The 14,550-nt window shown below is 40.9% G+C and overlaps 1 protein-coding gene and 1 non-coding gene across 4 annotated transcripts in view; both read left to right on the top strand.

Annotated features, from left to right (window-relative positions):
• The window catches only part of ADAM17 (ADAM metallopeptidase domain 17), a 68,141-nt gene that overhangs the window by 19,783 nt on the left and 33,808 nt on the right, over positions 1-14,550 (top strand). For all 3 annotated transcript variants that reach the window (XM_031654928.1, XM_003908253.5, XM_031654929.1), the window contains exons 4-6: positions 566-654; positions 9,808-9,976; positions 11,535-11,668. In XM_031654928.1, coding sequence (XP_031510788.1) covers positions 566-654; positions 9,808-9,976; positions 11,535-11,668 — 392 coding nt within the window. The remainder of the gene's footprint in view (positions 1-565; positions 655-9,807; positions 9,977-11,534; positions 11,669-14,550) is intronic.
• LOC116270447 lies at positions 4,778-4,879 on the top strand. The gene has a single exon (XR_004178482.1). It is a non-coding gene; the product is annotated as a small nucleolar RNA U13 (small nucleolar RNA).

The raw sequence follows: 14,550 nt of genomic DNA, 5'->3' as shown, positions 1-14,550 counted from the left end.
ACTGGTTTAATGATTAAAATTAAATTCCTCTTAAGTGATAGGAATTTAACCTTTCTTTTCATCAGTGACTGTAAGCTTTCTTTATATTTTAAACAGGGAAGCTTGGAGATAAAATACTTTGTGATCCTATTATGTATGTATTTGAGAAAAATCTATCAAACAAGCAATTGCGGTTTACTTTTTGACCTTTTTCTGCAATGAAAAAACAAATGGCATTGAAATCCACAAATAGTACAGTTCCTAGGCCTGTACATTCCAAATCATGCTTTCTGTCTCTCCTAGTTCTTCCTTTACCTAAAAGTAGATAAAATTATTCCAGAAGAAAATCTTAGTAGTTTTCTTTTTTTTGGGAAAGGGATAGGTTTCAAGTGACTAAACTTAAGGCTACCCCTTAGGAGGTGAGATTATCTAGCTTCTTTCTCGGGCCTTTGTTTCTTGTTTTGCAGAGCTGTCACAGTACTAGGCAAATTCCACCCTGAAGGATTTAATTTTTATTGAGAGTAATGCATAGTTTCTTATTTGATGTAAGTATCTTGAAATAATAAATTTTTTTTTCTCTCTTAAGGTGAACCTGACTCTAGGGTTCTAGCCCACATAAGAGATGATGCTGTTATAATCAGAATCAACACAGATGGGGCTGAATATAACATAGAGGTAAATTTATATGTGAATTTTTTTTCAGTAGCTTATATCTCTGATTTTCAAAAAGCTGCTTAGTTCTGCAATAAAATAAGTAATTATACTTACTTCTTTTCTCTTTTTATTTGAAGTTTTTTACCAGGAAAGTAGATTTTTAAAAAAGAATAATCTCTAAGAAGCTGTCTTATGATATACCCTGTATTTCTAAGTACCATAATTGGGATGGATAATAGGAAGAGAAAACTTTCCCTCCTGACTCATTTTTTAATTCTTTCTCAAATAATCAGTAAGTGTAAACATCCTCAGAAATGAAAGTGAAGTATTATTTTTCAATTTCTCTGTTTTTCTGCTGGACACACTGGAAATGCTAGATCAACCAAAGGTGATAGTTCATAATCTGAGAAGTTAAAGAGGAAGCTAGGAAAGTCAGGCTGTGGTCGCTCTTCCACTGAAAGAGTAGCAGTAGAAATCAAGACCACGGTGGCTACATTGGTTAAGACACATATCTGTCTGTCAGATACTAGTCTACAAAACAAAATGTTTACTACATAATTGTGAATTGAAGTTGATTCTGTGTTTCTTGAAAAATGAGAAAACTCTGGGTGGTGGTGGTGATGTCACTAAAATGGATCACCTGTGGGAAAACTGAGTAAGATAGGTCAAAATGAAATGTTCAGGTGTATTTGAGTGCTCGATAGGGGTAAAACAGTCTGCTGGAGGTATAAATACTATATATTTTAATTATATCCAAATTACGCAACTGTTAGTCTTTTGACTATCCATTATTGTGAAAAAGAAACCTATGGACTTGCAGTATGTTATAGTTTGTTAATGTTTGAACTATTTAATGTCAATGTTTTGAGGAGTCTAGCCTACCAGAAAGAGTCAGAAGTTTAGTGGAAAGTAAAGGAACTAATATTATAAATGCATTCATTCTAGAATAGGCAAAGCATCCCTGGAATGTCTTAAATTTGCTTGTTCTTTCAAATCAATTTATTTTTTAAGAGTACCTTTATTTTAAAATATATGCTCATTGCAAAATTTGGAAACTAGATAATCTGTACTTGGACAGATAACTACTATTGACATTTTGACAGACATCCTTCCAAATTTTTTTTCTGTGTGTATATACACAAATAAGTATACCCACTATTTTTTCCTGCATTAGTAGGACTATACAATATGTACAGTTTGTCTTTACATATTTTTCGTTTAACGATATGATTATGAACCTTTTCATGTTAATACAGATCTAAATTAGGGTGGTTTTTTTTGTTTGTTTGTTTGCGACGGAGTTTCCCTCTTGTTGGCTGGAATGCAATGGTGCGATCTCAGCTCAGCGCAACCTCCACCTCCCGGGTTCAAGCGATTGTCCTGCCTCAGCCTCCCGAGTAGCTGGTATTATGGGCATGCTCCACCATACCTGGCTTATTTTGTATTTTTAGTAGAGATGGGGTTTCTCCTTGTTGGTCAGGCTGGTCTTGAACTGCCGACCTCAGGTGATTTGCCTGTCTTGGCCTCACGAAGTGCTGGGATTGCAGGTGTGATCCACCACTCCCGGCCTAAATTAGGGTCCTTTTTTTTTTTTTTTTTTTTTTTTTTGCCTGTCACTAGGTTGGAGTGCAGTGGCACGATCTTGGGTCACTGCAACCTCTGCTCCCTGGTTCAAGCAATTCTCCTGCCTCAGCCTCCCTATTAGCTGGGATTACAGACACACACCACCACGCACAGCTAAGTTTTGTATTTTTGGTAGAGATGGGGTTTCACCATGTTGGCCAGGATGGTGTTGATCTCCTGACCTTGTGATCGCCTGCCTCGGCCTCCAAAAGTGCTGGGATTACAGGTGTGAGCCACTGTACCCGGCCAATTAGGGTTTTTAATAAAGGCTGCCTGTTGCTCCATTGATACACTGTAACATTTATTTAACCAATCCCACTTCATGCTCAACTGTTTTGGGTATTTTTGTTTTGTTTTTTTGAGATGGAGTCTTGCTCTGTCACCCAGGCTGGAGTGAAGTGGTGTGATCTTGGCACACTACAACCCCTGCCTGCCTGGTTCAGGCGATTCTCCTGCCTCAGCCTCCCAAGTAGCTGGGACTGCAGGCGTGTGCTAATTTTTTTGTTTTTTGTTTTTGAGATGGAGTATAACTCTGTCACTTAGACTGGAATGCACTGGCATGGTCTCCACTCACTGCAACCTCTGTCTCCCGAGTTCAAGTGATTCTCCCGCTTTAGTCCCTCGAGTATCTGAGACTACAGGCACGTGCTACCAAATCTGGCTAATTTTTGTATTTTTAGTAGAGACAGGGTTTCACCATGTTGGCCAGGATGGTCTCGATCTCCTGACCTTATGATCTGCCAGCCTCAGCCTCCAAAAGTGCTGGGATTACATGCGTGGGCCACTGTGCCTGGCCTCAACTGTTTTGTTTCTAATTTTTGAAATAAAAGGTATTGTAGTGAATAGCCTTGGGCACACCTTTTGGTGCATGTATTTAGTTGGAATAGTCTGGATGATAGGGAGTAGTCTGGGAAGTTAAATGAAGAAACTGTAGGAAGCTCTGTCTAGGCTGTGCCAGGGCTTCAGATAAACTCCCATAGCTGAGCAGCTTAACACAAGCAAGGTTTTTTCTTACTCTCCTGTGGCTTGATGTGGGTTAGGTGGTTCTCCTCTACTTTGTGGCTTTGACTTTTGGACACATGTCCTCTGTAGTTCTCACAGAAGGGAAACAGAGCTAGAAAATTAAACAGGATATTAAGGGCCAGGCTTGGAAATGACCTTCCATTCAATACATTCTAGAACACTTTATCTCTGACCTGCTATAAAGGAGAATAGGAAGATCGTCGTAATTTGAGCTCAGAAAGAAAGCAGTGTGGTAAACGCACAGCATTGTTTTTGCTGCAGTGTATATGTTTGCTTATTTCCGTAGAATAATTTATTCTTTTTTTTTTTTTTTTTTTTGAGGCTGAATCTCGCTCTGTTGCCAGGCTGGAGTACAGTGGCGCGATTTCGGCTCACTGCAGTCTTTGCCTCCTGGGTTCAAGCCATTCTCCTGCCTCAGCCTCCCAAGTAGCTGGGATTACAGGCGCGTGCCACCATACCCAGCTAATTTTTGTATTTTTGGTAGAGACGGGTTTCACAATGTTGGCCAGAATGGTCTCCATCTCCTGACCTCATGATCTGCCAGCCTCGGCCTCTGAAAATGCTGGGATTAAAGGCGTGAGCTACTGTGCCTGGCCAGCTTATTGTTAAGCTAAAATGTGTGTCTTTAGGATCCAAGTTAAATTTGCTCAGATTACAATTTTTTTTTTTTTTTTTGAGATGGCATATCGCCCTGTCACCCAGACTGGAGTGCAATGGCGCCATCTCAGCTCTCTGCATCCTCCACATCCCAGGTTAAAGTGATTCTCCTGCCTCAGTCCCTTGAGTAGCTGGGAATACAGGCGTGTGCCACCATGCCCGGTTAATTTTTGTATTTTTAGTAGAGATGGGGTTTCACTGTGTTGGCTAGGCTGGTCTTGAACTCCTGACCTCGTGATCCGCCCAGCTTGGCCTCCCAAAGTGCTGGGATTACAGGCATGAGCCACCACGCCCAGCCAGATTACTCATTTTTTTCAAATACTTCCTTTTGGAAAAATAGGAATTCTGTTTCCACCCCATCTTTGTTTCACTAAGAATGAAAATGAGTATAACTAATATTTCATTATAAGATATTTACTTAGCCAGGCACAGTGGTTCACACCTGTAAAAAGCACTTTGGGAGGCTGAGGCGGGTGGACTGCTTGAGTCCAGGGATTTGAGACCAGCCCAGGCAATATAGGGAGACCTTGTCTCTACTCCCCCACAAAAGAAAAAAAGAAATTAGCTGGGCGTGGTGGTACATGCCTGTGGTCTCAGCTACTCAGAATGCTGAGGCGGTAGGATCAGTTGAATTCTGGAGGCACAAACTGAGATTGTACTGCTGCACTCCAGCCTGGGTGACAGAGCGAGACCCTATCTCACACATACAGACACACAAAGATGTTTACTTACAAGTATACTCATCAGATACCTTGAAGGATTTTTGCATGAAATTAATTTTTATTGAAAAATGATTTGTTATTTACAGTGGTGATTTTCATACTCTTTATAATTCTTTTTGATACTTTTATAGTTCATAAGTGTGGTGATTGGCTGTTCACACACGTATGAGATGTGCCACCCTAGAACCTTGTTACAGTGTTAGCACATTACAAGTCTGACATGAAAAAAAATAATTCTTTTTTTTTTTTTTTTTGAGATGGAGTCTCGCTCTGTTGCCTAGGCCGGAGTGCAGTGGCCGGATCTCAGCTCACTGCAAGCTCCGCGTCCCGGGTTTACGCCATTCTCCTGCCTCAGCCTCCCGAGTAGCTGGGACTACAGGCGCCTGCCACCTCGCCCGGCTAGTTTTTTTGTATTTTTTAGTAGAGACGGGGTTTCACCGGGTTTGCCAGGATGTTCTCGATCTCCTGACCTCGTGATCCGCCCGTCTCGCCCTCCCAGAGTGCTGGGATTACAGGCTGGAGCCACCGTGCCTGGCCGAAAAAAAATAATTCTTTACACTTACCTTGATGTAAAAACATTGTTCATCTGCACTAAGATCTTAGGAATATAAGTGAGCAGGAAAAAATATATATCTTATTTTTAACACGTCATCATTAAATATTTTAATTATGACAGAGTCTTACTCGGTCATTCAGGCTGAAGTGCAGTGGTGCCATCATAGCTCACTGCAGCCTTGACCTCCTGGGCTCAGACAATCCCTCTCTTCTGCCTCCTGAGTAGCTGGGACTACAGGTGCATGCCACCATGCCCAACTAATTTGTTAAATTTTTGTAGAGTGCATCACATTTTTGATGCGGTCTCACTGTGTTGGCCAGGCTGGTCTCAAATGCCTGGCTGTAAGCAATCCTTCCGCTTGGCCTCCCAAAGTGCTGGGATGACAGGTGTGAGTCACTGTGCACAGCCATTAAATATTTTAAACTGTTACTGACTTTACCATAGCTTACTATTTATATAAATAATCCTGGGTTAAACTTGCATGGTGAGATAATATTTCCCCCAACTTTTATTTATTTATTTGAGATGGAGTCTTGTTCTGTCGCCCAGGCTGGAGTGCAGTGGCACAATCTCGGCTCACTGCAATCTCCGCCTCCCAGGTTCAAGCATTTCTCCTGCCTCAGCCTCCCAAGTAGCTGGGATTACAGGCACACGCCACTGTGCCCAGCTAGGTTTTGTATTTTTGGTAGAGACAGGGTTTTGCCATGTTGGCCAGTCTGGTCTTGAACTCCTAGTCTCAGGTGATCCACCCGCCTCGGCCTCCCAAGGTGCTGGGCTTACAGGCGTGACCCGCTGCGTCTGGCCTAATTTTTGTATTTTTAGTAGAGACGGGGTTTCACCATGCTGGCCAGGCTGGTCTTGAACTTCTGACCTGTGATCTGCCCACCTCGGCCTCCCAAAGTGCTGGGATGACAGGCATGGGCCACCGTGCTTGGCCTCCCCCAACTTTTAGTTTTGAAAATGTTCAGCTTGTGCGGTGGCTCATGCCTGTCATCCCAGCACTTTGGGAAGCTGAGGTGGGTGGATCACCTCAGGCCAGGAGTTCGAGACCAGTCTGGCCAACATGGTGAAACCTCATCTCTACCAAAAATACAAAAATTAGCCAGGCTTGGTGGCTTGCACCTGTAATCCCAACTGCTCGGGAGGCCTAGGCGGGAGAATCGCTTGAACCTGGGAGACAGAGGTTGCAGTGAGCTGAGATCGCTCCACTGTACTCCAGTGTGGGTGACAGAGTGAAACTCTGTCTCAAAAAAAAAAAAAAGAGAAAAAAGAAAATGTTCAAATCTACAGAAAGATTAAAAAGTACCCTGTAGCTACAGAAAGATTAAAAACAAAACAAAACAAAAAACAAAAACCATGTAGCCCTTAAACAATTTCTAACACAATTTCTTTTTTTTTTTTTGAGGCGGAGTCTCACTCTGTCGCCCAGGCTGGAGCGCAGTGGCCAGATCTCAGCTCACTGCAAGCTCCGCCTCCCGGGTTTACGCCATTCTCCTGCCTCAGCCTCCCGAGTAGCTGGGACTACAGGCGCCCGTCACCTTGCCTGGCTAGTTTTTTGTGTTTTTTTAGTAGAGACGGGGTTTCACGATGTTAGCCAGGATGGTCTCGATCTGTTGACCTCATGATCCACCCATCTCGGCCTCCCAAAGTGCTGGGATTACAGGCTTGAGCCACCGCACCCGGCCCACAATTTCTAACATAATGTCATGCTAGCTTTCTCTCTTTTTTTCCTGAATCATATGCAAATCGTTTGCAAACATCATGACACTTCACCCCTGACTACTTCTGCATGCATCCCTAGGCACTCTTTTCTATAGCTGTAATAAAAGTAACATACCTGAGAAAATGAAAAGAATTCTACAGTATTATCTAATAATCATGCCATAGTCAAAGTCTCTAGTCATCCTCAGAATCTCCTTCATAGATTTTTTTTTTGGTTTTCCAATCCAGGATCCAATCAAGTTTTCTGCCTTTTAGTCAATTACTCATCAAATGATTTTTTCCAGCAACTTACTAGTAATAGTGGTAATAGGCTTAGCTTTTATTAATAACGACCACTTTTCTTTTGAAATCTTATTATAAAACTAGATTTATTACCTACATAATCTCCATAATCTTCAAGTTAGGTATTATCACTGCTTTACCTAATGAGGGAGGTTATGCTCAGGGTACTTGTCCAAGGCATATAGTGAGATACCGTTGAGGTTTGAACTCAGGTATATCTGATCCCAAAGCCAGCTGTCTTTTTCTGTGCTTGACTGGCTATACTAGGAAACAATCAATGTGAATTTAGAAATGTTTGACACAAAATAAAAAAAATTTTCACTTCTATTCATAGGCTAAATGAACTTTACTAAATATGGAAGATTCCTGTAGCCCAGAAGTTGGGTTAGTTAACTTTTGAGGCCTCTGCTAGCCCTGAAATTCTGTAACCGTTGTTTCTTACATCCACCTCATACATAGATTACCAAAGATGTGTATGCATATAATGTTTAACAGTTTTATTGAGATATAATTCACATACTATATTATTCACCCCTTTAATATATATAGTTTTGTAGTTGTGTGTGTGTGTGTGTGTGTGTATTTTTGAGACAGAGTCTCAGTCTGTCACCCAGGCTGGAGTGCAGTGGCACGATCACTGCAACCTCTGCCTCCTGGGTTCAAGTGATTGTCCTGCTCAGCCTCTTGAGTAGCTGGGATTACAGGCGCCCACCACCATGCCTGGCTAATTTTTGTATTTCAGTAGAGATGGGGTTTCACCATGTTGGTCAGGCTGGTCTTGAACTCCTGGCCTCAAGTTATCCGCCCACCATGGCCTCCCGAAGTGCTGAGATGACAGGCGTGAGCCATCACGCCAGGCAGTTTTCATATATTGATGGAGTTGTGCAAACACCACCACATTCAATTGTGGAACATTTTCATGAACTGAAAAAGAAACGTTGTATCCTTTAGCCATCCTTCCCTCTTCCTCCCTAACTCTCCCAGCTCTAGGCAACCAGGAATCTACTGTTTGTTTAGATTTGTGTATTTGGGTCATCTCATATAAATGGAATTATATGTGGTCTTTTGTGTGTGGCTTCTTTTTAATTTTTTAATTTTTTTGAGATGGAGTCTTGCTCTGTCGCCCAGGCTGGAGTGCAGTGGCATGATCTCGGCTTACTGCAACCTCCGCCTCCTGGGTTCAACTGATTCTCTCGCCTCAGCCTCCCGAGTAGCTGGGATTACAGGCGCCTGCCACCATACCTGACTAATTTTTGTATTTTTTACTAGAGTCAGGGTTTCACTGTGTTGGCCAGGCTGGTCTCAAACTCCTGACCTCAAGTGATCCGCCTGCCTTGGCCTCCCAAAGAGCTGGGATTACAGATGTGAACCACTACGCCCAGCCCGTGTGTGGCTTCTTTCGCTTAGAATAATGTTTCCAGGGTTCATCTACGTTGTAGCATGTATCTGTATCTTATTTATTTTTATTGCTGAATAATACTCCATTGTATGGATAAACTGCATTTTGTTTATTCATTGATTAGTTGTTGATGGACATTTGGGTTGTTTCCACTTTTTAGCTATTATTTACATTACTCCTTGTGTTTTCATTTCTCTTGGTTATATACTAGGAGCAGAATTGCTGGGTCATACGGTTATTCTACTTTTAACCTTTGAGGACCTGCCAGACTATTTTCTAAAGTGGTTTTAACATTTTACATTCTCATCAGCATATATGAGGGTTCTGGATTTCTCTACATCCTCACCAGTATTTGTCTTTGATCATAGTCATCCTAGTGGGTATACAGGGGTGTTTCATTGTGGGTTCTTTTTTCCCACTGGGGTTTTGATTTGCATTTCCCTGATGGAGATAAATATATTTTTTGTGTGTCCTCTACAAACCGCCTGGTTCTGATGAGACCAGTGTTCTTACAGAGAATAACTTTGCTTTGAAACAAAACAAACAACCTTTTGACTTGGGTAAACTTTAGAGTATATTAATTGTGATTTACTCTGGCCTTGTAACATTGTAAGTGGAGATTTTTTTTAAAAACTGCATTCGCTGAAACCAGTAATAAGGTTCAGACCTATTGTTGCAAGTTCTGAGTTTTCTTTCATATAAATATGTTTGTTCTTTTGTGTGGATAAAGCCTAACGTGGCAAAAAGATGTCAAACACCTAAGTGTTAAGGAAGCTAAAATGAAGATGCTGCATGAACAGAAACCTTGTCCAATTTTCATTACTATAGCACCATCACCTATAACAGTGCCAGTATACAGTAGATATTACATAATGTTTTGGAATGAATGAGTGGAAAATGATATGCATTTTTCTCTTCTGCATCCTCTGAAAGATTTCATAATGTGCAAAGTATGTAAAGCTTTATTTATATACAGATAAAATAATCAGAGTTTATGATCTACATGTTTACTTATCAGCCTAGAAGCTCCGTATGATTAAAAATTGAGATTATTTATTTTAATAACATGACTAATCAGTTTACTTAACCTAGAAATGAATGTTATCTAAGAACAAGCAAAGAATGTTAGAATTTAGTGTCTAGGAATTGTTATTTTTTTCCATCTCAGTCGTGTATATTTTCTGTTTTAGCCACTTTGGAGATTTGTTAATGATACCAAAGACAAAAGAATGTTAGTTTATAAATCTGAAGATATCAAGAATGTTTCACGTTTGCAGTCTCCAAAAGTGTGTGGTTATTTAAAAGTGGATAATGAAGAGTTGCTCCCAAAAGGGTTAGTAGACAGAGGACCACCTGAAGGTAAGGCTTAAAGAGTGTATTTCAAATAAGAAACAAACATATTACAATTGACTTCAATAGGGGTGGTTGTTATTTGATAAAAAAAATAACATGATTGTCAAGTAACTATAGTATTTGGCATGCAAATAAGAGTTTTATTCCAGAAATTTTCAACTTCTTTTGTCTATGATGTAAGAGTTGAAAACTCTAGAAAATAATGGGAACAACAAAGATTAGACTTTAAAAAAGATTAGGGAAAAGGGAAATGGAGTGATCCGACGGAAAATATTCTTGCAGATATTTAGAAATGATAATAATGGTGGAAAGACAATCTTTAGAGTTTATAAGAAATTAATTGGTAGCAGGAGAGACCTATGTATATACTGCTTAGAATACAAGAAGGTTATGTCCATCTTGGGACAGTCTATTTAGGGTCATTTAAAAAACATAACCATCTTGGAATTTTACTGCCCAAAACACCCCTGGTTAGATTTTTTTGTTTTGTTTTGTTTTGTTTTTGCAGTGCAGTCTCGGCTCACTGCAACCTTTGACTTCCAGGTTCAAGTGATTTTCCTGCCTCAGCCTCCCGAGTAGCTGGGACTATAGGCACGTGCCACCAGTCCTGGCTAATTTTTGTATTTTTAGTGGAGATGGGGTTTCACCATGTTGACCAGGCTGTTCTCGAACTCCTGGCCTCAAGTGATTCGCCCACCTCAACCTCCCAAAGTGTTGGGATTACAGGCGTGAGCCAACGTGCCAGGCCAAAGATGGTTATGTTATTACAATATTATTAAAATATATATTAGCATTTTAATATGTAAATAAATTCTTAATTTATTTCACAAGAAAGTTGTCCTATTAACACAAACTGATTTTCAATGTGAATATTTTGACATTTTTACTGTTATTTTGGTTAATTCATAAACTTCTTGTTGTAGAATATGACTGACAGCTTCATAGCCCAGCATTAGGTGAATGTTTTACTCTGTTGAGCACTATTTGTTTATTTATTTATTGATTTATTTAGAAATGGAGTCTCACTCTTGTTGCCGTGGCTTGATTGCAATGGCATAATCTTGTCTCACTGCAACCTCCACACCCTGGGTTCAAGTGATTCTCCTGCCTCAGCCTTATGAGTAGCTGGGATTACAGGCAGACGCCACCATACCTGGCTAATTTTTGTATTTTTAATAGAGATGGGGTTTCATCATGTTGGCCAGGCTGGTCTCGAACTCCCATCCTCAGGTGATTCACCCACCTTGGCCTCGCAAAGTGCTGGGATTGCAGGCCTGAGCCAACATGCCCGGCCTTACTCTGTTGAACACTTTTTAAAGTTTCTGTATTTGAAAAATTAAGAAGGCACTTGTCCTTGGTTTTGAATTCTACAGTGTTTAAACTTTATGTTACTTTTCACTTTTCTGTCTTCCTCCAAATTGTTTTTTTTTTGTTGTTCAAGATCCTGTAGTGATATTAAGCTCACATAATGTTTGTTTCAAAAATATATTAGATTTAAAGTGTTACCATAAAACTCCTTGTTTTGGTGAATTTTGATTTAATAGTGCATACAAATTCATATTAGAGCTTGTTCATCGAGTGAAGAGAAGAGCTGACCCAGATCCCATGAAGAACACGTGTAAATTATTGGTGGTAGCAGATCATCGCTTCTACAGATACATGGGCAGAGGAGAAGAGAGTACAACTACAAATTACTTAGTAAGTATTTGATATTGCATCAAGTAATTGAAAAAATAATTCTTGTGGGTGGGTACGTTCCATGAAACTTAATGAAACCAGATCTGTTCCAGATACTCTGTTATTTCCCTAAAATATTTGAGGGATATTCTCTGAGGTTTTTATGTTACTGTATGGAAATTATAGTTTCAAATTTATGACAACCCATTTTACCCTCGAACTAATATTTTGTGCATGTTAGAATTTATGCATATAGGGTTTGGGAGAGGTTATAATGTAGTCTTCCTCCTTGATATAAGTGAGCTCTTTAAAAACATTACTGCTATCATGGCAGTGAACCTGTGGTATCACATGTGAATATAAAAATATGTATTTGCATGAACCCATGTTTATCTTTTGCTTATATGTATATTTCAGAGAGGAAGGTGAGTTTTGTTTGTCATGTTAAAGACCTAGTCATTGGACTTCACTTGAAATAGGTGGGACTTTCATGGTCATAACTAGCTCTAGGGCACAGAAGTGAAGGAAAGATGTAAGAAGTGCTGATACTGGATTTTTAAGCATGAACTATTATGATTTTTTTTTTTTTTTTTTGAGACAGAGTCTTGCTCTGTTGGCCAGGCTGGAGTGCAGTGGCACAATCTTGGCTCACTGCAAGCTCCGCCTCCCAGGTTCAAGCCATTCTTCTGCCTCAGCCTCCCGAGTAGCTGGGACTACAGGCACCCACCACCATGCCCGGCTAATTTTTTTGTATTTTTGGTAGAGACGGAGTTTCACCATATTAGCCAGGATGGTCTCGATCTCCTGACCTCGTGATCTGCCCGCCTCGGCCTCCCAAAGTGCTGGGATTACAGGCATGAGCCACCGCACCCGGCCGAACTATTACGATTTTTTTTTTTTTTTTTGAGACGGAATCTTGCTCTGCCACCCAGGCTGGAGTGCAGTGGCCGGATCTCAGCTCACTGCAAGCTCCGCCTCCCTGGTTTACGCCATTCTCCTGCCTCAGCCTCCCGAGTAGCTGGGACTACAGGCGCCTGCCACCACACCCGGCTAGTTTTCTTTTTTTGTATTTTTAGTAGAGACAGGGTTTCACCGTGTTAGCCAGGATGGTCTCGATCTCCTGACCTCATGATCCGCCCGTCTCGGCCTCCCAAAGTGCTGGGATTACAGGCTTGAGCCACCGCGCCCGGCCAACTATTACGATTTTTAAAGTCTGGGAAATCATTTTTCGTTGACATTTTTTGCTAGTATGACCTCATTCGTCATGATTACTTGGCACTGACCAAAATGATGTTTTTGAGGCAATAATGGAGAATGCAGCTATTCATGAAGCAAGAAGAAGCTGGGACGGTGAAGATGTCTTTCTCATTGCCTTGCTTTTCACATGCTGTCCATTTTATTCATACCCTCCCTTACCCTTCTTTCCCTTCCCTTCCATGTCAAGTGGATTTTTTTGTTTGTTTGTTTGTTTGACACAGAGTCTCACTGTGTTGCCCAGGCTGGAGTGCAGTGGTGCAATCTCAGCTCACTGCAACCCCCACCTCCTGGGTTCAAGCAGTTCTCCTGCCTCAGCATCACAAGTAGCTGGAATTACAGGTGTGAGCCACAGCACTCGGCCCCATATCAAGTGAATTTATTATGAGGCTAGTAAGAGTCACTGTGATTCTTGTTCCTAAGATAGAGATTCTTACTTTAAAAAGCTTCTCTCTTAATCTGGGTTTTGTATTAAGGGGCTCCTCTTATATTACTTCTTTGTTCATTACACTACAAATATGAATATAATGAGAGATCTAGTCTTGAAATTTGTATTTTTTACAATTTCTGAGACATAACTTGTTTCACAGTTGCTGGAACAAACCTTATCAACCCAGTTTTTGAATAGTAGAATATTCTCTTTGAGAAAAAGATAGGTAATTAGCATTTTGTTCTTTCTCATGTCATTTTCCTTGGAAACGATACTGCCTGCCTTCTCCAGTTTTCCCAAATCTGAGAGCAAAAGAAGGAGGGTTGCTGAAATGAACCTTGTTCTTTCTGGCTGTCTTCTTACCCATTCCTCAGTGCTGAACTTTTCGGGGTGAGAGTGGGGGAATAGGGTTGGCAGTTGTCTGCCACTGCACCTTACTTGTTTCTGGTGAAGACATTTGAGGTACTCACCAAGAGACAGAGTGAAGATGGAATTCTTTTTAGAAGGGAATATGGTTGACCCTGGAACAGTGCCAGGGGGTGGGGGTTAGAAGCACTGACCTTCCCTCTGCAGTCAAAAATCCTTATGTCACTTTTTTTTTTTAGACTCTGTTGCCCAGGCCAGAGTGCAGTGGCGAAATCGTAGCTCACTGCGGCCTCTATTGCCTGGAACAAAACAATCTTCCTGCCTCAGCCTCCTGAGTAGCTGGGACAACAGGTGTTCACCCTTCCTGGCTAAGTTTTTTGATTTTTAGTAGAGATGGAGAATTTCTCAGGATGGTCTCAAACTTCTAAGCTTAAGCAGTCCTCCTGCCTCAGCCTCCCAAAGTGCTGGGATTACAGGCGTGAACCACTATGCCCGGCCCCTGTATAACTTTGATTCTCCAAAAATTTAACTACTAATAGTCTACTATTGACCAGAAGCCTTACCAATAAAATAACAGTCGATTAACACGTATTTTTTATATGTATTATTACTGTGTTCTTACAATCATGTAAGTTAGAGAAAGGAAAATGTTATGATGAAAATCATAAAAAAAAAAAAAAAAAGCTGGGCATGGTGGTGTACGCCTGTAGTCTTCTGTTACTCAGGAGGCTGAGGTGAGAGGATTGCTTGAGCCCAGAAGTTCAGGCTATAGTGAGCTATGATCGTGCCACTGTGCTGTACCCCTGGTGACAGAGCAAGACCTTGTCTCTGAAAAAATAAAATAAAATAAAGA

The sequence above is a fragment of the Papio anubis genome, chromosome 14 (assembly GCF_008728515.1).
Source record: "Papio anubis isolate 15944 chromosome 14, Panubis1.0, whole genome shotgun sequence".
NCBI classification, from domain to species: Eukaryota; Metazoa; Chordata; class Mammalia; order Primates; family Cercopithecidae; genus Papio; species Papio anubis.
The sequence above is the reverse complement of the archived record's forward strand: the minus strand, read 5'-3'. Positions and strand labels throughout refer to the sequence as shown.